General features: G+C 39.4%; 1 protein-coding gene across 1 annotated transcript in view; it reads left to right on the forward strand.

The window, feature by feature from the left end:
* The first annotated feature begins 1207 nt into the window (after positions 1-1207).
* The window catches only part of LOC139721594 (H(+)/Cl(-) exchange transporter 4-like), a 31944-nt gene continuing 13397 nt past the window's right edge, over positions 1208-19754 (forward strand). Inside the window, exons 1-6 of the mRNA XM_071632925.1 lie at positions 1208-1318; positions 10053-10273; positions 13201-13401; positions 17157-17464; positions 18185-18391; positions 19628-19708. Coding sequence (XP_071489026.1) covers positions 1242-1318; positions 10053-10273; positions 13201-13401; positions 17157-17464; positions 18185-18391; positions 19628-19708 — 1095 coding nt within the window. The 5' untranslated portion in view covers positions 1208-1241. The remainder of the gene's footprint in view (positions 1319-10052; positions 10274-13200; positions 13402-17156; positions 17465-18184; positions 18392-19627; positions 19709-19754) is intronic.

Below are 19754 nucleotides of genomic sequence, written 5' to 3' on the forward strand. Positions count from 1 at the left end.
CGTCCTTTTACTGTGTAAACATGGCGGTGCACCCTATCGTGTAGCGGGGGAGGTGTGTGCTATGGAGTTCCCCTCCTTCTCGAGGGAGTATTTGAATTTTTAGAAATGAAATTTAGTGATCTGATGCACTCTTTTGGTGGAATTTCGAGAAAATTTTCAATCATAAAAGCAAGAAAAAGAAATATTTAGTGATGTGGTATAACCGAACAGTTCAGTGCATAGACGGTACAATGCTGTCTTTACAAAGCGCAAGCGCTGACGCGCCCTCCAATGACAAAGTCGCTTGCTTATTATGTGTTACGGTTTCAATATTACAAGACAAGTGAACCGAGAGTAATGATATACCTAGCAATGACAGAGAGATTGATGCGTCTATACTGCATCCCATTTACGTCTCTTGATAATAACTTAATGAGAGGCACAAGAAAACTTTATCTAGGGATGAGAAATATGGAAATGATCGAGGTGACGATGACGATGATTACGATAAGGATAATTTATTCTGTAATGATAATGATGATAAAAGAAAAAAAGACGGAAAATAGAAAGAAGAGTGACACGACAAAAAGAATACCGCTAATGATATAGATAAGACTCCCGACTCCCAATCGGCGGACACGAGTCCGATTCCTGCCCAATGCTTAGGTCCTTGGACAAGACGTTTTTACCCACCATGTCTCTCTCATCCCGGGATTTGATCATTTTTTTCTTTGATCTTCAAGATATAACTAATTTTAAAATCCCCTATTCAAAATTCGCATGAATCGAAGGTACTCAAGGGTCCAGAGACAGACATGGAGAGAGAATGAAAATACATTGAATAGTGAATATTTATAAATAGATGAAATATCGGGGGTAAAAAAAAAAGAAAAAAAATTAATACAGTACACCCCCTCCCCCGCGTTTTTCTAGTTTTTCTTTTTTCTTTTTTTTTTTTTACAATATTTTTTCCTCTATCTAAATGGTACCACAGTCATGATTTTGTGTCAAGCGAAGTCACAAGATCGACTAAATGATATGGGGGATATTTGCAAATCCCATTTGCATCCAGTTCGAAGAGCACTAGAATTATTTAGTGCGCTCGTGCAGCCCACCCATGGCCGGTCCACAGCACCCGCAGTAGTGCAAAGTGACCCTTTAGTAAGTTACGTCAACGGCGGATGTATTGTTCGATGGCGTTACCAGCTACAGCTAGCTTTCATTCATGAGTTGAGCGATAAGAAAGTCGGTGACAGGATCAAATGAGTGCCTTTTACCATAAAAGTCACTACGTATTGAAAAGAATATCAAATCCAAGATCAGTTCCTTCAACAGACTGGTGAGTTTAATTACGTTCTCGCTAGTGTGGTGAATTGCGTCATAGTAGTCAGTATAGTCCCATGCATAAAGAAATGTGTAAGGTAAATTTTACTGAGTCTTATGCACTTGTCAATTGTAGTGTTGTAGTCCCGGCCCATGGGTACCCGGGGATGGCCGGGACTTGCAACCAAGTTGGGCGGGGAATTCAGCATTTTTTTCGCCCGGGTGGGTCGGGAATAGACCGGGCTTTGTAGGGGGAAATTCACTTAATTTGCCCCGGTGGGCCGGGGGATGTACCGGGGTGTTGTCGGGGGAAATTCAATTTATTTGCCCCGGTGGGTCGGGAATGGACCGGGCTTTGTCGGGGGAGATTCACTCATTTTGCCCCGGTGGGCGGGGAATAAACCGGGGTTTGTCGGGGGAAATTCGCTCCAACCAAATGGCAGGCATTTGGGGTGGGAATTTTGGCCGGGATTGAGCCAGATTTTGCTTGAGAGTTGACCATGACTTGTACCATTTCCAGTACGGTAATGTGACCATAAATTATTTCGCTTGACTAGCAATTCCCCGCTATTGAGGACTCGGTAACATTGCCCAAAGTCACGTTTAACGCATGAATCACGTAAGAAAATAGAGCCTAGCGCGAAACATGCGCGATTTGTGCATTTCATGCATTTTTCTGACGTGGAACCTTCGCTCGTATTGTCCGCGGATGTGCGCCGGATCTGCGCTTTACGCGATTCCATGCGGGCTCGGTCACACTGCCCAAAAGTTGCGTAATCGCATAAATCACGTAAGAAATTTGGTTTTGCGTGCTTGTCCGTCAAGAATTTGACCATTTTCGCTGATTTACGCATTGAAAAATCACCGATGAATTGCGCAAGAATTACGGAAAGATCACGCAAAAATATAGCGCCACAATCATACGTGAGTTGTTAGTGATACATTAGTGATTTATCGATCAGCATTTCGTAATTTATACATGCGCTTATTTGCGTGTTCTGTTAGAGATACATAGGCCTACGCCAATATTTTTTTTTAGTGATTTTCAGTGATACGTAGGTGTTACAAGCGCGAAACATGCGTCATTATTCATGTCTGCTACTAGTAATCGTCAGCGGACAGTCGTTGGTGAACGCGATAGCGGCAACATTTTCGCGAACAATCGCTGATATTCCACGCATATTTCGCGCATTGTTCACGTAGGCACCACGCAAACTACGCAAAAATTACGTAAAACAGTGCAATAATGCGTAAAGTTTTACGCGAAGCCGAGTTTTGAGCTCCTCAAAACCCGGAATTGCGTAAACTACGAAGGTTCCACGTTGTAGACAAACTCATGAAATGCGCATGTATCGCGTAAATAAGGCTCGAATTTCTTACGTGATTCATGCGTTTACGCGACTTTTGGGCAGTGTGACAGGTCCTCAAAGGCCAGGTTTTTGAGCAGCTCAAAACTCGGCTTCGCGTAAAACCAAAAGTTCTAGGCAGTATTGCGCTGTTTTACGTAATTTTTGCGTAGTTTGCGTTGTCCTTACGCGAAAAACGCGCGAAATATGCTTGGAATATCAGTGATCGTTTGCAAAAATGTTGCCGCTATCACGTTCATGTGCGAATCATGCGTGATTCATGCGCAATTCATTGTGATAAATTTTCCGTGGACCTCAGTCGTCGTGCACAACCACGAATTCGCCCTATTTGGGGCCTTTATTGCTTGCCTATGCGCTGAAAGTGCGTGGTTTAGTGATTTTTGAGTGATATTTCCGTAGTTCTTGCGCAATTCATCGGTGATTTTTATCGCGTAAATAAGCGAAAATTCTCGACGGTTAAGCACGCACAACCAAATTTCTTGCGTGATTCATGCAAACTTACGCGACTTTTGGGCAGTGTGACCGGGCCTTGAGGGTCGGGACTTGACCGGGGATTTCTATGCAAATATGCCCGACTTGTCCGGGACTTGGCCGGGGATTTCTGCACAAATATTGCCCGGACTGTCGGGGAATTGACCGGGGATTTCAACTTCAGTTTTGCCCGGCCTGCCGGGGACTTAGCGGGGGATTTCCGTGAAAATTTTGCCCGACCTGGCCGGGACTTGGCCGGGACTTGGCCGGGTGGTGTAACATCGCAAAGTTGCAAGTGGAATGCAAGTCCCGGCCATCCCCGGGTACCCATGGGCCGGGACTACAATTGACAAGTGCATTACTGAGTTGAGCCAAAGAGAGAAAAGAACGACGAGAGGCAGCGAGACGGGGCCCGGGGCCGCGGCCGGGCGGGGCGAGGCAGGGAAACATGGAATCACATGATGTGTTTTACTTCACGTGATTATTATGGAAGGTTTCCTTGTACGAGGGAGGCGCACCTGCAGTATAGTAAACCTTTACCAGCATCTGCAGTACCCAGTCGGCAGTAGCAGTAGGCCTAACGTTAGGTCAAATCTAAGTGAATAGCGAGCATTATGTAAATTTAATTGTGTACCGGTATTAGAATTAGTTCATATTCGTCACTTCGTGTCTATAATTGATTTTCACGTACCAGCTAACGTAAGCTTTAGATGGATGGTAATGTTACCATGCATATGATATGTGCTAGTGCAGCATGCAGTAGTGGCAGTGACCTCAGTGTAGTTTACACTAATTTTTTTTTTTTTTTTTTGTGACAGTGTGCACAGTGACCAGTGGCAGTGCAGTGTACAAAGCCATCACCATACTCTGTCCCTAGATAGCATCACACTGAATGTCATGTAGATCTATTACAATATACTCGAATCACCAATGAGACACATTTAATTGATTTTACTAAACCAACGTTGCACACTGTCACTGGCACTAATCCGATGGTCCCTGACCTGTAAAAATCACTGTTGGACCAGTAACTTTTTCAGGAATGGACCAATATAAAGCATGAAAAAAAAAAGAAAAAACAAAACAAAACTGGGTAACTGGTCTACTGGTCCAACAGACAGGTCAGACTTTGAGATAACTCACAGTGTATGACTGAGTGTATGGCAGCTATCAATAAATGTGAGAAGAAAAAAACCACCACAACCACCACCAAAAAAAAAAAACCAAACGAACAAACAAACAAACAAGGTCCACACCTACTGACTGTTGTGTGAAGTAGGGCTTTGATCATCTGCAGGTTTCCGCATTTGTGAACCAGGTCTTTCTGCAATATGGGAATTAAAAAAAAAGATCCATGTTTAGATGCTTGTGTGTCATTGATCGACCTTTAAAGGGAAATTCCAGTGCTGTTGAAAGTTTACAGTCATAAAAGAAGGAGTAAAATTGCTTAGCAAAACAGTGGAAATTTAGTCAAAATCACATTAAAAAAAAAGGAACTTTATGATATAAATGAAGTTTCTCTAATTTTTCAGATAACAGTTCTTGAACAGTCAATTGAAGAGAGGATGTCATCCCCTCACAACTTGCCATTTAATTATATAGTTTGTACATCAATTTTGGAAATTTCCAATTCTTCATTCATATGCAGTTATGTCCCAATCCCTAATTGTCATATATCTAACTGATCATTATTCTGAAGTTATTCAACAAGGGATGACATCATGTTGATAACAGAAACATTGAATTTCATCATTTCTTAGCACAAGATCAGTGGAAAATTGTGAGGTGATGACATCATAGGCCACATCTCACCTATTTGCATATTCATATCAAAAAGTTATTTTAAAAAAAATTGTTTTGCTGATATTAGTGAAATTGCACAATTTTATAACTTCCCTAATTTCTATCTGATTTTGATCAAATTATCACTTTTATACTTGAAAGATTTTACTCTTTGTTATTAGACAGACTGGAATTCCTCTGTACTCTAATTTGAGTTATTATGCACATGTTCCAGTTGTGTTTGAATAATTAAAAAAAATATAAACAGAAATGAAATTGAACAGTCTTTTTATACTTAGGCCAACAATAGTGTAAATTCCTTCCCTTTTCCAGTACCTATAGCTCAGTTTTTCAATATAGTGATTTTTTTTTTCTCTTGTACCAGTAGGCCTACTTTGTAAATGTAAATATGTCAAAGAAACAAAAACTGTGTTTGATTTATTTCTGTTAAGACTATAAGTGTAATACATGTAAGTGGCCACTTGCACATGCTGGACCTTGCCAGTGGAATCAGTTGCCTCAAGCTACTTGTACCGGGTATCTGTAACATTTTGAATATGGACTTTTTTAAAGTTGCCATCAAGACTCATTTGTTTGTAACCGCTTTCCAGTAGAATTGTACATTACAGCTGTATGTATTTTTTTTAATCGTTGTTTCATTCATTTTCATGTATATGTGTGTGTAATAATTTTTGTTTAATTTCATAATTTATTTTCCTACTGCACCATGAGCACATAAGTCATGTGGAATTGGCGCATTATAATTGCCCATTATTATTATTATTATTATTATTATTATTATTATTATTATTATTATTATTATTATTATTATTATTATTATTATTATTGTTATTATTATTATTATTATTATTATAATGTGTAACAACACTCAGTCTGTTCCCCCTGCATAAACATGGTCTCCTTTTGTACAAATGCAGAGAGTATGAATACCACAGGTGAAGGTTCTGCTTCATATTATCAATTGGCCATGTGGGATTCAATGTAAGTACAGGGGACTCCATGCTAGCAAAGAAAACCAAACCAACATCAACAGCAAAAAACAAAAACAAAAACAAAAAACATATGGCTTTTCACTATTTCATACTGCATAGAAACTTTCAGAAGTTTGAAAAGTTGATTTTATATTTTTCTTATGATTCTTTCTTGATCTCATTATCATGCATTATTGACACAATTTCTGCTTTGGAAGTTTAATTAAGCTGTCATAGTTTACAAGTGAGGAAGATTTCCCGTGATGAAACTTAGTGTAATTTGCAATGTACCGCAGTCCTACATAACTACCAGAGAAGTCCATGTAAGCAAAGAAAACCAAGCAAAAATTGTATCCTCTGAAGTTTATTTTGTCATAGTTTCAACTAGTAATGGTCAAAGTGTGACATGAAAGAAACATAAAAAGTTGTGAAAAATAGATTGTGAATGTCAAACTGAGAGAGTGTCATATTGAATGCTGTGATTGCAAGAAATATGAAAGTTGAAAATAAAGTTTACATCCACTTTTAGTTGATCTCTGCATTCACATCACGGGCATGAAACCAGTTCATAAAGACTTCCTCATCCTGTAGAATTGTGTGTTTGCACCAAATTCTGTACTTTAAATGCATTCATCACAATAAAGAATGAATAATAATCCACAAATTAAGTGAAAGCAGTGCGTACTGTTATATAGATTGAGAGAGAGAGAGAAAGAGAGAGAGGGCGATGAATTTAGACATGACTGAAATCATTGTGTTTTTTTGAATCAAACATAAGATAGCTGTATGATCTTTGAAAAGTAAATTTTTCTTCTGCCCCCCACACTATGCCATAACTGCAGTAAGCTCCATAGAGTGGTCAGCAAAACACACATTACATACCATTGCAATATAAACCTATCATTATTCACAAGTACTCGCAACTCAACGGTAAGTAATATCATCACCACACACAAAAAAACACACACAAATGATGTACATTGTATCCTTGGAGCCCTGCAAATTAGAGTTCCTGTATTTCGATAAAATCATTAGCAATTTGTAGTGGATCTCTCTCTCTTGTATCCATGCTTGATCATGCTTTGTGCACAATTCACCCATGAGCGCAGGTTCATCATTATGCCCAAATTCTTCTGTCTGTAGTTACACCCTAGTTTGGGAAACTTCCATTCACTCTTTTGTTTGAAGCTTAAGTACATGACCTATCCCATCATCCATTTCTTGTCTTTTTGTGATTGCTACAAATCTGTTGATAAGTTAGTGTACATATCGATCCAAAAATAGCCATGGCATTAAACTTTGTAAAATTCCAGAGCCATTCAATGCATTGTGTATACAAGAACTTTTTGGTGCATTTTACTTTTGTGGGTCTTTAATAGCTCCTTGTGAAATTCAAAAAAAAATCTGGGTGTATGCAGGCCTGGTTTATGTACTTTGTGCTGCTCAATAGTTGTTCTAGCAAAATAAATGCAGTTCGGTCTGAGAAGTATTCAGCCCCAAAATCATAGTAATCATCAAAAGAATTTTTCTCTTAGATTCCCTTTTGCTTAGAATAAAAAAGAAGTGAAAAAATATTTATTTTATACATCACTTCATTGTTCACTGTAAGTGAAATATATTAGATGCCAATCTTTCCTTGAGAAACTAGATTTGTTGTTTGGAAGTTTAATTTCTTAAATCTATTTCCTCATTAAGCAAAGGAATAAGATGCCACATTTTCAGACTTTATTGAAGCGACATTAGATCTAGCTACTTTTTTCATGCTTTTGTTTGGAGTTTAAATAGGAATCCCGGAGAGCATAACCCATGTCAACAACAACAGCAAAACCACCAAAAAGGCCCAATGCTGTATTCGTGTCGATTGTTCAAAAGGGTCTGTATGATAGTTAGAATATGGAGAATCTTAGGTTGTGGTTTCACTTGTCCTACAAGAAAAACTCTGTCCTGGTCGAGATCAAGGACAGGAAATGATGTCATATGTAATGCAATGTGATCAGGTATCACTAATGCATTCACAGGAATATCTTTATACATCTTCTGAGCATCATGTAAACTCTATGGACTTCCTGCTTTTCATATGTGTATGCATTGTTCATCCATATGTCAGTAGGTATTGGGTTATTCGGGTCCCTTTTTGCTGAATGGTGTGAATAGTTTATGATAGTGGTTTCAATAAATTTAGGATGGGCTGATTGTAAGCCATGGTAGTAATAAGAAGAAAGAGAAGAAGAATGCTAATGATATCAGACTTGCCAACCTTCACGGAATTAGTTGTGACACTCATGCAATTCACCAAATTTTAACTGTCTCAAGCTCTGATGAAGAGTTCTCACACTGAACCCCCAAAGCAGGAGTAAAACAAGAAATGTCCCCCAAATCCCTGATAATCCGACCTTGAATTTAAATGCCCAAGCCCAAATCTTTTAGATTTTCCCACAGGCACACTCTTTTTATGCATATGTTGAAATCTTTACTGAAGTATCCACTGGAGTGCACCATTTATGATGTGAAATTGTCAAAACTCCCTCCAGCAGAAAGGGAAGGGGGGGGGGGGGGGGGAGATTCCCCTTCCACACCATCCCCAACATTACAGTGTATGAGCACAAAAGAGTACTGCATGACAAAAGTATGGTTGACAAACTGATAATACCCATGATGCAAAATCCAACCTGAGTCAAAATAAGGCAAAATTGTCTCATTGATTTTCTTCAAAGAGTGCACTGAGTCTTTGGTGTACAATTGCATATGTACGTGTCCACTGTACCCTGATTTTCTTCGAATATCTTTGTTTTATTTGTTTGTTCATTTTTTGTCGAGCCCAACGGAGGTGCGGGGAGACTAAGGGATCGCCTGCGGCGTCTGTCCGTCCGTCGTCCCTCCGTCCGTCGTCCGTCCGTTGTCTGTCCGTAATGCTACAAAAACTTCAATAACTCTTTACTCTGGGCTTCAATTACAATCAAACTTCGAGGGAAGAGGGGTCATACAAAGTTTCACATTTTACCATGAAGGTCACCTCAAGGTCAAAGCTCACAGGCAGGGGTCAATGAACTTTAGGGCCCAATGTTAAGTTTTCATGGCGCGTTTCTATTATGGGTCATAACTTTTGATCCATAACTCCATTTGTGACCAAACTTGGATGGTAGATGTCCCTTGTGGAGTGGATGGTCGCCACAAGGTCAATGGTTACAAGCATGGGTCAACGAACTTTTAGAGCCCAATGTTAAGTTTTTATGGCGCGATTCTATTATGGGTCATAACTTTTGATCCATAGGTCCGTTTGTGACTAAACTTGGATGGTAGATGTCCCTTGGGGAGCAGATGATCACCACAAGGTCAAAGGTCACAAGCATGGGTCAACAAACTTTTAGAGCCCAATGTTAAGTTTTTATGGCGCGTTTCTATTATGGGTCATAACTTTTGATCCATAACTCCATTTGTGACTAAACTTGGATGGTAGATGTCCCTAGGGGAGTGGATGGTCACCACAAGGTCAATGGTCACAAGCATGGGTCAACGAACTTTTAGAGCCCAATGTTAAGTTTTTATGGCGCGTTTCTATCATGGGTCATAACTGTTGATCCATAGGTCTGTTTGTGACCAAACTTGGATGGTAGATGTCCCTTGGGGAGTGGATGGTCACCACAAGGTCAAAGGTCACAGGCAGGGGTCAACAAACTTTAAGGACCCAATGTTAAGTTTTTATGGCACGTTTCTTTTTTGCCATAAATTTTTACCCTTTTATATCTCTTTTTATCTGTTATATCTCTCTTTTTTCATCTGTTATATCCCATTCGCGTACAATTTCTTGTACACGAATGGGCGAGACACATTATGGCACTTGCCTTGTTTTTATTAGATATGATTTGTCCTGAAACTGAGAGTATTAACTGACCCAGACTAAGGGTGTGCAACCCATTCACACTTAATATATCTTAGAGTGGTGCATTGTTATTGCGCCAAAGCAAATTACACTGTTAACAGCACGACTGATTCATAGTAACTATTCATCATTCCTACCATGAGAGATTCAGGCATACTTGCAGATTGTTCTGGTACTTTATCTGTGTTCTGGTGAAGACAAGGAGATTTCTATTTTAAAAAATGAGAAGAAGAAATTATCAATGTCGCTTTACTGCAGGTGGCTAGAGCTTGATGACATGGCATCAGAGGACACGACTCATCTGCTATCTGAACCGGGACCCAGCGGCAGCAGCGCAGAGGGCGATGACACAGTCCGCAGCAGACATCGTTCTGACACCGACGATGAGGAGCTCTTGGACATCAGTGACATGCCTGCAACACCCTTCTTGCCATCTCCAAACAGGAGCTTTTCATTTGGGAGATCCAACAACAATGGCGGTCAGTGTGAATCAAAAGACATTCCATCAAGATAAAGGTGTCTGTGAAATATTAAAAAGACCATAAAGAATTTCAAATACAGTAAAGAAAATAGAAGGGAAAGTTTTTACCATCTTAGTTGTAGAAAAATTCATGCAGTGTGCCAGACCTTGAATGCATTGTGATGCCATGTTTGTCTGGATCTTGTGGTTCTTTCTGAATGCAACTTGATATTCAACACAAATTGTATGTGAAACTGAGTTATTTTCGGTTTCGTATGCAGCCAGATATCGTTTTTTTCTTCTGGAGTCTTGTGAAGGAGTACCCACTGAGGATATGTAAGATTGTAGTATTCAGAATGCATCATATAACATGATAGCCTTACATTTTCATGGCAAATGTTTGAAATTAGTGACAGTTTAAGTAAAAACACTTCTTTTTTTTAATTGGTGTGCAAATTTGTATCATAGATGACATAGAAAACTTCAGTGTAGACACTTTTAATTTTTGATTGGGAAGACTGCCTTTTACATCTCAAATAGCCTTTTGCAAGATTTTGCAAGATTTCTGTAATGGGCAATTCCACGGTAACTGACGTTACGCGGAAGGATTTTCATGAAATTGTTTATGTTGTAGTTTTATGAATGAAAGCACCTGGAGCTTGCAATTAGCATCGATGAATGAGTTCATGAGAATGAAGAAATAGGTGGAAAGTTTTTCTCTCAAACTGCGTTTCTTATCAGATAGCAAGTGAAAATGTGTCGGTAACTGACGTTACGGAAAAAGGTCATGGAAAATTATGGTGTAGATTTAAATGGAAATATCTCATGTCCCTGACTTCTAACCTTTATGTGTTTAATATGGCAATACACCTAGGTTCTTAGGAACAGGTGTGCAAAATAATGTGCACCCTAGATATTTCCTTTTAGCACCATGCCAATTTCAGTGAAGGCATGACGGTAACTGACGTTACGCTTACATTTGCCATAGGGTTTACACACGCAAAATCATGATTTGAAATAATTCTGTGATATTTCATAATTCTGACCTTTCAGAATGATTTGTTTGATATGGAATCATACCTTGGTTCATCAATTATAAATACACAAATGAAATGAAACATTAGTCCATTTTCTTTGTGTTCTATGAAAACGTAAAGGTAAACATGTCAGTAACTGACGTTACGTAACTGACGTTACACATACTTTTGCTATGGGGTTTACAGAGAATTGATTTATTTAACAGGTTATTATACTGCTGCAGTATACCAGTAACAATCCCAGGCAATTACATTGCAACAAATTAAAACAAAATCTTAAGACACAAATGGGGTGGGGCCCTTAAAGGGCACCCCCCCCCCATGCCATAGCACAGTTGGGCAAAAATAATGTAAATGCACCAGAGGATATTTCTTGACATTTGTCTTAAGATTGAATGCTTATTCAACAGTTATGATTACACAGAGCCATTTAGATTCAGCAGTTCCAAGTGTAAATATATTGACATAACTAAGGGTTTTGTTTTTTTTAATGAACAGGAAAGTTTCTATCTAGAGTGCCCCACCCATAATACCCTGCAGTACTACAAACACAGATATTTTTGTGTGTGAAAAAAAAAAAAAAACATCTTTAAGGTAATGGGAAAAAACACATATCAACTCATAAATATGCATAAATATGTATGAAATCTATTGTGATGTATTCGTTCTTCTTCTCTGTATTTTACTCCTTCTCCTTCAAGACATTGTTAGGGCCATAAATAACAACAACAAAAAAAGAAATGATCTCCATCATCAATTGATTTAAATGAAAAGTGTTGCACTTTTAATATTTCTCTGTGAAGAAGAAACATTAATGCTTTTTTGGTCAAAAGAGCATTATTGGTTTATTCCTTGCTTGAAGTAATAACTGTTTTTCTTTTCCTTTTCAATGATATATCAAGGCTTGCAAATACATCCCAGATACCAAGAAATAGGACTTTGCAACAAAAGAATTCTAAGATCAATATAAACAAATCTTCCTGTTCATAATTATCATGTATTACAAAATGTCCCTGCATGAATGAAATAAAGTAATCAACAAATATGAACAATTTTTTTTTTTACCCTAGTATCACCTCTCACTTTGAGCAACATCAGTGTTAAACGTTTGGCAACATCAGTGTTAAGTTTCAAACAGTAACAAGTACAAACCTTATGTACCATAATACAAGATGTGCCACATTAACTAAACCACACATTTAAGTGCAAGCGAAGAAATATCTGTTTGTGCATTTGCCTTGAGGTAGAAACTTCACTAAGCTTCCAGAGAAAAAGAAAAATGCTAGCAAAAGCAATCATTAGTAAAGATTATAAAACTGTTGGTATACATGCTGTACCCACAAGCTTTGTATAGAAAAAGTGGTTAACATGCAACCACGTCATTGATTAGGCCTACAAACTTTGGTAGCTTTATCATCCCGTAGGACTGGAAATGTACTGTATACTAGTAGTAATTTGAGTGCATACAGTTGCATGTGGTAAACCTAAACTTCCAGATGATTTAACCTTAAACTTGTGCTGAATCAAAAATCAAAAGCTCAAGCCCCCCCCCCCTAAAAAAAGATGATCATTATGATAAATGAATAAATTAATTAATTAAAAAAAAATAGAATAAAATGAAAAAAAAATGTATCCATGGACATTGTCTGAAAATGTATGGTGTTTGAAACAAATATCATTTTGAATTTTTGGCACCTGTGTCCTACATACCGTGGAATTGCCCAATGAGATTTCACTTTAAGGATTTGAAGGTAAGGTTTCAGCATTAAAAGTAGATATGATGAATTGACATTGGAAGACACTCATCTTTATTGGAAAGTTAAAGTCATTATTCAAAACCATCCTGCTTTAGTTCCATTTTCTTCATATTTTTGTGTTTTTGTTCTTTTTGTTCTTTTTTTTCTCCCAGATCACGTAGACAGATTCTCAGCCGAAATGAGCCAGTATGATGACTTTCATACCATCGACTGGGTGCGGGACATAGCTCGCTACCGCCAGGAGCGGAAGAACCTGAAGAAGAACCGAAAGGACTCGTGCTGGGACACCCTGAAGGACATGATGTTTAGTGTGTCTGGGTGGACAGTGGTCTTGCTTGTCGGCCTGGCTACAGGTGGGACTAAGGGCACTGCAGAGAGATCTGCAGAATATGTGAAACCGTCAGTGCGTGGTTATGTAGTTGAGTAGTTACCCACGCCAATGAAAATCGGCAGGGGGTTATGTAAAGGGTTCCGTATGTTTGTTTGTTTGTTTGTTTGTTTGTTTGTTTTTGTTTGTTTGTTTGTTTGTTTGTTTGTTTGTTTGTTTGTTTGTTTGTTTGTTTGTTTGTGTACAAGATAACAAGAGAACGGGTAAACGGATTTGCACGAAATGTTCAGGGAATGTTTGGATAATGACAGGAAAGAATCGATTAGATTTTGGTGATAATCGGTTGACCCTTGCAAATTCTGTGTGACCTTGAAGTTTTGACCCCATGGTATAGTGACCATTCCGAAAATTTCCCGTTTCTCACTTTGCGATTTTCCGCTACCATACGAACACATAAACTCCCCAACGATCCGACTTCGCTGCTCAAATGTTCGTAAGAATTCCGAAATTTACGTTTAGGCCTATTTGAGGGACTATGTCCTTCTAGATTTATGAAAGTTCGTTCTCCGTCATCACAAACTGGCCCGTATTTTGATGATTTTTCAAATTAACATTGATTGTTTTTTTCGTTGGAGGAGCATTTTGCTCGGTCGCAGTCACACTGCACGATATGTGTGCTCAATGTCAATGCGTGTGCAAGGCCGCTGAAAATGCATCGCGCTCTACACTGTTGGTGCAAAATTGCACCGGGGACGTTGCGGCGCTCGTTGGTGGCCGAATACTGGTGCAGTAGACATTTGCATTCAACCCTTGCATTGAATAATTCCCGTAGACACTAATCATAGGGGTAATTGCCTAGGGGGTACGTAAATTTTGTTTTTCTTTTTTGCTTTTGTGGATACCATCAAAGATCGTACACTCATACGACCTTTGATATTTGATGATTTTTCAAATTAACATTGATTGTTTTTTTCGTTGGAGGAGCATTTTGCTCGGTCGCAGTCACACTGCACGATATGCGTGCTCAATGTCAATGCGTGTGCAAGGCCGCTGAAAATGCATCGCGCTCTACACTGTTGGTGCAAAATTGCACCGGGGACGTTGCGGCGCTCGTTGGTGGCCGAATACTGGTGCAGTAGACATTTGCATTCAACCCTTGCATTGAATAATTCCCGTAGACACTAATCATAGGGGTAATTGCCTAGTGGGTACGTAAATTTTGTTTTTATGCCTCCGTCACGAAGTGGTGCCGGAGGCATTATGTTTTCGGGTTGTCCGTCCGTCCGTCCGTCCTTCCGTCCGTCCGTCCGTCCTTCCGTCCGTCCGTCCGTCCTTCCGTCCGTCCGTCCGTCCGTCCTTCCGTCCGTCCGTAATGAATTTTGTGGACAAGGTAACCATCAAAACCTGTTGAGGTATCCTAATGAAACTTGGCATGTATGTGTATTAGGGGGTGAAGTTGTGCCTATCAACTTTTGGGTGCACATGCTCAAGGTCAAAGGTCAAAAGGTCAAGGTCAAATACATGAAATTTCACTATTTCCACCATATCTATTGAATGCCTGAAGATATTTTCTTGAAACTTAGTGTATACATGTATTACCCGATTAAGATCTCTGGTGAAAGTTTGGGTCAAGATGTCAAAGGTCAAAGGTCAAAAGGTCAGGGTCAAATACATCAAATTTCACTATTTCCACCATATCTATTGAATGCCTGAAGATATTTTCTTGAAACTTAGTGTATACATGTATTACCCAATTGAGATTCTCTGGTGAAAGTTTGGGTCATGAGGTCAAAGGTCAAAAGGTCAGGGTCAAATACATAAAATTTCACTATTTCCACCATATCTATTGAATGCCTGAAGATATTTTCTTGAAACTTAGTGTATACATGTATTACCCAATTGAGATTCTCTGGTGAAAGTTTGGGTCATGAGGTCAAAGGTCAAAGGTCAAAAGGTCAAGTAAGAATATTAAAACTTCTTTTTTTTCCTCCGTACCTTGGAAAATTGTTCAAGGTATCTTTATGGAATATAGTATATACATGTACTGACTGGAAGTGATTATCTAGAGAATGTAGAGTTCATGGGGTCAAAGGTCAGGGGTCAAAGGTCAAGTGCAACACTTCAAAATTGTACTATTTCCTTCATATTTATGCAATGCCAGCAGGGTTATTTTTTTTTTAACACTTGGTGTATGCATGTGTAACCTAATAGAAATTCTCTTGAAGTTTTTTTTTTCTTCTTTTTTTGCCTCAAAGGTCAAAAGGTCAAAGATCAAGTGAAAGTGCTGAACTAACTTTTTCCTCCATATCTCGGAAGTGGCTCAAGTTATCTTGAAACTTAGTACATATTATGTATGTTCTACCTGAAAGTGATTATCTTATGAATTTTAGGGTCAAGGGCCAGATGAAAATGGTAACAATTTACTATTCAATTCAGAAATTGCACTTTTTCTCCACACCTGTACCTTGAAAATTACTCAATGCCTAAATGTATGAATGGGTCAAAGTCAAGTTAAAGTCCTTAAATCCCTAGATACATGCTCTCCTATTCATCCAATTAAACCTAGGTCACGGAAGGTGAACATTCAACACATTTGTGACAAACTTGTCATTTCAATATTTTGCCAATTTTGTGAAAATGTAATCACACATTGTCCACATGTACTATCTAGACCTATTGGGAAAATCATGCATTATGGCGGAGGCATACCAGTCGCCAGAGCGACATTTCTAGTTCTTTTTTGCTTTTGTGGATACCATCAAAGATCGTACACTCATACGACCTTTGATATCATCACACTCTCGGCTTGCTATAATCAAAATATCCCGCATGAAAAAGTAACGGCGTATTTCTCGATTTTTAGCGCTTTTTCCGCGACCCGTCGCGTAGACAATACTCTTAAAACTGGACTTAATTCGCGCGCGCTTGGAAAAGTTCCGATTCTGCACTTTTGACGGTGGAATTTGGGATTTTCGATGGATTTTTGGAGGAGACTTAAGGACTTTCCTGTACGTGAATGAGTGTTAATACCGTATGTGTAATGATGTGATTTGCATGTGATGTGACTGTAGAACCAAAGATCGTACACTTCAGTGTACGATCTTTGGTAGAACTCACTGGCTGGTGATAAAGCACACTGGCAATTAAGTGGCCGAATTCTGGTAGATGACCGAATGCACATTATGTTTACCCCGACTTTGTACTTAGGCGTGGGTCTGCCGCCTTTGACGGCCCCTCTCTAGTTGGATATGTGTGTGTGTGTGTGTGTGTAAGTATGAATTGTGTTTGTGTATGTGTGTGATCCATATCAGACTATCAAAGTCACCTTCCATACGTTTTAGAATAATTCTTCAAAGCAAAAAGCAATGGAGCTCAGTGAGTTTATCCTGTTTGCAAAATTTTCTTTAGACATTTAAAAAACTGGAAAAAATAAGGAAAAGGTGAAAACAGTGGCAGAAAGTAAATGCTGTTTAGAGCTGCTAATTTGCAATAAAGATATCTTTACAGGGGAGCAGAAAATTGAAAAAGATAGATATGAATTCAAAGTTTGAGCACTTTTTCTCTGTAATCGTGAATTAGCTGCCAAAAAACGAAGACATATCCTAAATATCTTTGTAGAAAAATTTGTTATAAGATAGATGGAGTTGTTTATAAATCAAAGAAAATAATTCCTTAGACTCCCACAGACTACATGCTTTTGGTATAAAGTGAATACTTCGGTTTGAAGCAATGCCCTAAACATGTGCATGACATCGTCATGACCTCTGTTAACCTCACCAGGTGCCTTTGCTGGCATCGTTGACATCGGGACAAGCTGGATGAGTGACCTCAAGGTGGGCGTCTGCCGGGATGCCTTCTGGCTGAACAAGGAGGAGTGCTGCTGGATCCGCAATACCTCCATGTTCGACTCCAACGACTGCCCGGCCTGGATGACGTGGTCGTCGGTCGTCGGCCACGCAGCCTCGGACACGGTCGCATATGTCCTCAACTATCTGGCGTACGTCCTGTGGGCCGTGGGTTTAGCCTCAACCACGGTGCTTCTGGTGCGGGTGTATGCTCCCTATGCATGTGGGTCTGGCATTCCAGAGGTGGGTGCACTGCACAGGGGTGTTGTGTATTTTATATTCAATTTTAGACCAAATTTGTTCACCCTCAAATTATTTTCATATTTTTCAGGATTTTTTTATAAGGCATGGTAAGGCATTTTATCACCACCCAATGGAAAAATGGAATACCGATTTATGCTGAAGGTATACAGTGCATATCAGTGGAAAATGCATAGCGTGTCAGACTGGTTAGAATTTATTTGAAAATGAGTAGATGATCTTTGGTGAGTCATAATGAAACCTGAAAATGATATTGCCACAAATGACTGTGACATTATACCAGTCTGCCATTTTACTTAATAGAATACCATTGCAGTGATTTTTAGAGACTTATTCGCAAAGCAATATCAAAGTTTATACTTTCAAAAGAATCTAATACCCCTGGCTAAAATGGAGATGGCAATTTTAGCATGCAAGAAGCCATTTATCAAAATGGTGACTTATCAAAGACCGGTCGAACTGTGATTCAGTGGCCCATAAAAAAAAAAGTGAACCATTATCTTTAAAGATCTGCAGACAGAAATGAAGATGAATGTATTGGTACATGTATGTGACTACTCTGGCATGATTAAGTTGTCTTGATATGTACAAATACATTGCTTGATAACCCTTTAAGTGCAAGGCGTGAGGTTACATGTTCACTTGCAATTTGCACACTGTCATTTAGCTTGACAAGACTTACTTTCACGATGGTCATTTCAGATCAAGACCATTCTCAGTGGGTTCATCATGAGGGGCTACCTGGGTAAGTGGACACTGCTGATAAAGACACTGACCATGATGATGGCTGTTGGGGCGGGCCTGAGCCTCGGCAAGGAGGGGCCCCTGGTCCACGTGGCTTGCTGCTGTGGCAATGTTTTCACCTACTTCTTCCCTAAGTACTACAGGAATGAGGCCAAGAAAAGAGAGGTGGGCATGTCTGAAGTGAATGTTATATCCCTTTCAGTAACTCTCTGCCTCGGACCAGGCCTGAGCGAAGTCGAAAATTTTATGTTTACGAATGGGTCGGGCCAAAGTGGCCCGCGCCAGGCTCAGGCTATTATGGCGCTGCTGTAAGCTAGTGCCAGGCATGGGCCAGGCAGAGGCCTGGCACCGAGCCTTGCACCAATCGAAGAGTTTAAGAATGATAGCAGCACCAGGCTTGGGCCAAAATTGCTTGCATGGTCAAAAGTCACAATAACCTGACCGTGCCCTCCGCCAGAGCGGGCAATCAGTTGCCGTGGTAGTTATCCCTTACGTGGTTGAGTTTGTGAATAGGTCATCGTAAAAGAAGTGCGGCTCTGCTATAGTTACTGAACGCAATCTTTGCTGCTTGGCGTGGGCCAATTTAACTCAGTCCATGATGATGAAATGCATGAGTTACTGAAAGGGGTATTATTCACCGATTACTGTAAGAAACGTGCCATATATTTCATGAGCATAAGCACACCCTTGCATAATACTGTGTGAATCAGGACTTGTGAGACAGTGTCATGAGTTGACAAGTTGAGACTGAGAACCCCAGTTAGAAATGTGAAATTAGTATTATTTCTTTTTCAGAGACAGATTTGATCCCCCTGGTGACAACATGATGCATTAAATTTTGTCAGAAGAGGCTCAGAAGAGCCTCTCTGTGCCAGTGAGTCAAATGTGCACAAATTCCACACACAAACCTATGAGCAGATATTATAATGTGGCTTGCAGAGGGTTAATAGGGAATGATTCATTCATATGCTTTCCTTTTTAAATGAAACAAATTAGGAGACGTGGACTTATCATGACATTTAAAAGTAATTCAGTCATGGTGGAGCATTACAGTGCAGAGGAGATGCAAATGGTAGCTGTGTTTCTAGTGGTACTGTTCAATGAGAAGTGCTAATTTATGAGTTTGTAGTCTTCCTGTTACTGATTTGTTTGAAGGCTACTTTTATAACGTTATCTACTTCTTTTATGATCATATGGTTGTGTTTGTGTTTTGTGTCTTTCTTAATGTAACATTTTATGTTACCAGGGTTAACGTGTCATAAGACTTTAAGGTTCTTTTTGTTGATCCCCATTCACATGAAACAAGTTTTTCTAAGTTTGTAGAAATGTGTCTTTGTATTTTTATGTATTTTATGATGAATGAAAATAAACTGAACTAAACTGAACTGGTTTTGATTTCAGGTCCTGTCTGCAGCTGCAGCAGCAGGGGTGTCCGTTGCCTTTGGGGCTCCCATCGGTGGCGTGTTGTTCAGTCTGGAAGAGGTGAGTACACACAACCTTCACATAGCATTCAATTTCCAACAGGTAT

Source organism: Diadema antillarum, unplaced genomic scaffold (assembly GCF_040938485.1).
Source record: "Diadema antillarum isolate AM-2024a unplaced genomic scaffold, OU_Dant_1.0 scf00000146, whole genome shotgun sequence".
NCBI lineage: Eukaryota > Metazoa > Echinodermata > Echinoidea > Diadematoida > Diadematidae > Diadema > Diadema antillarum.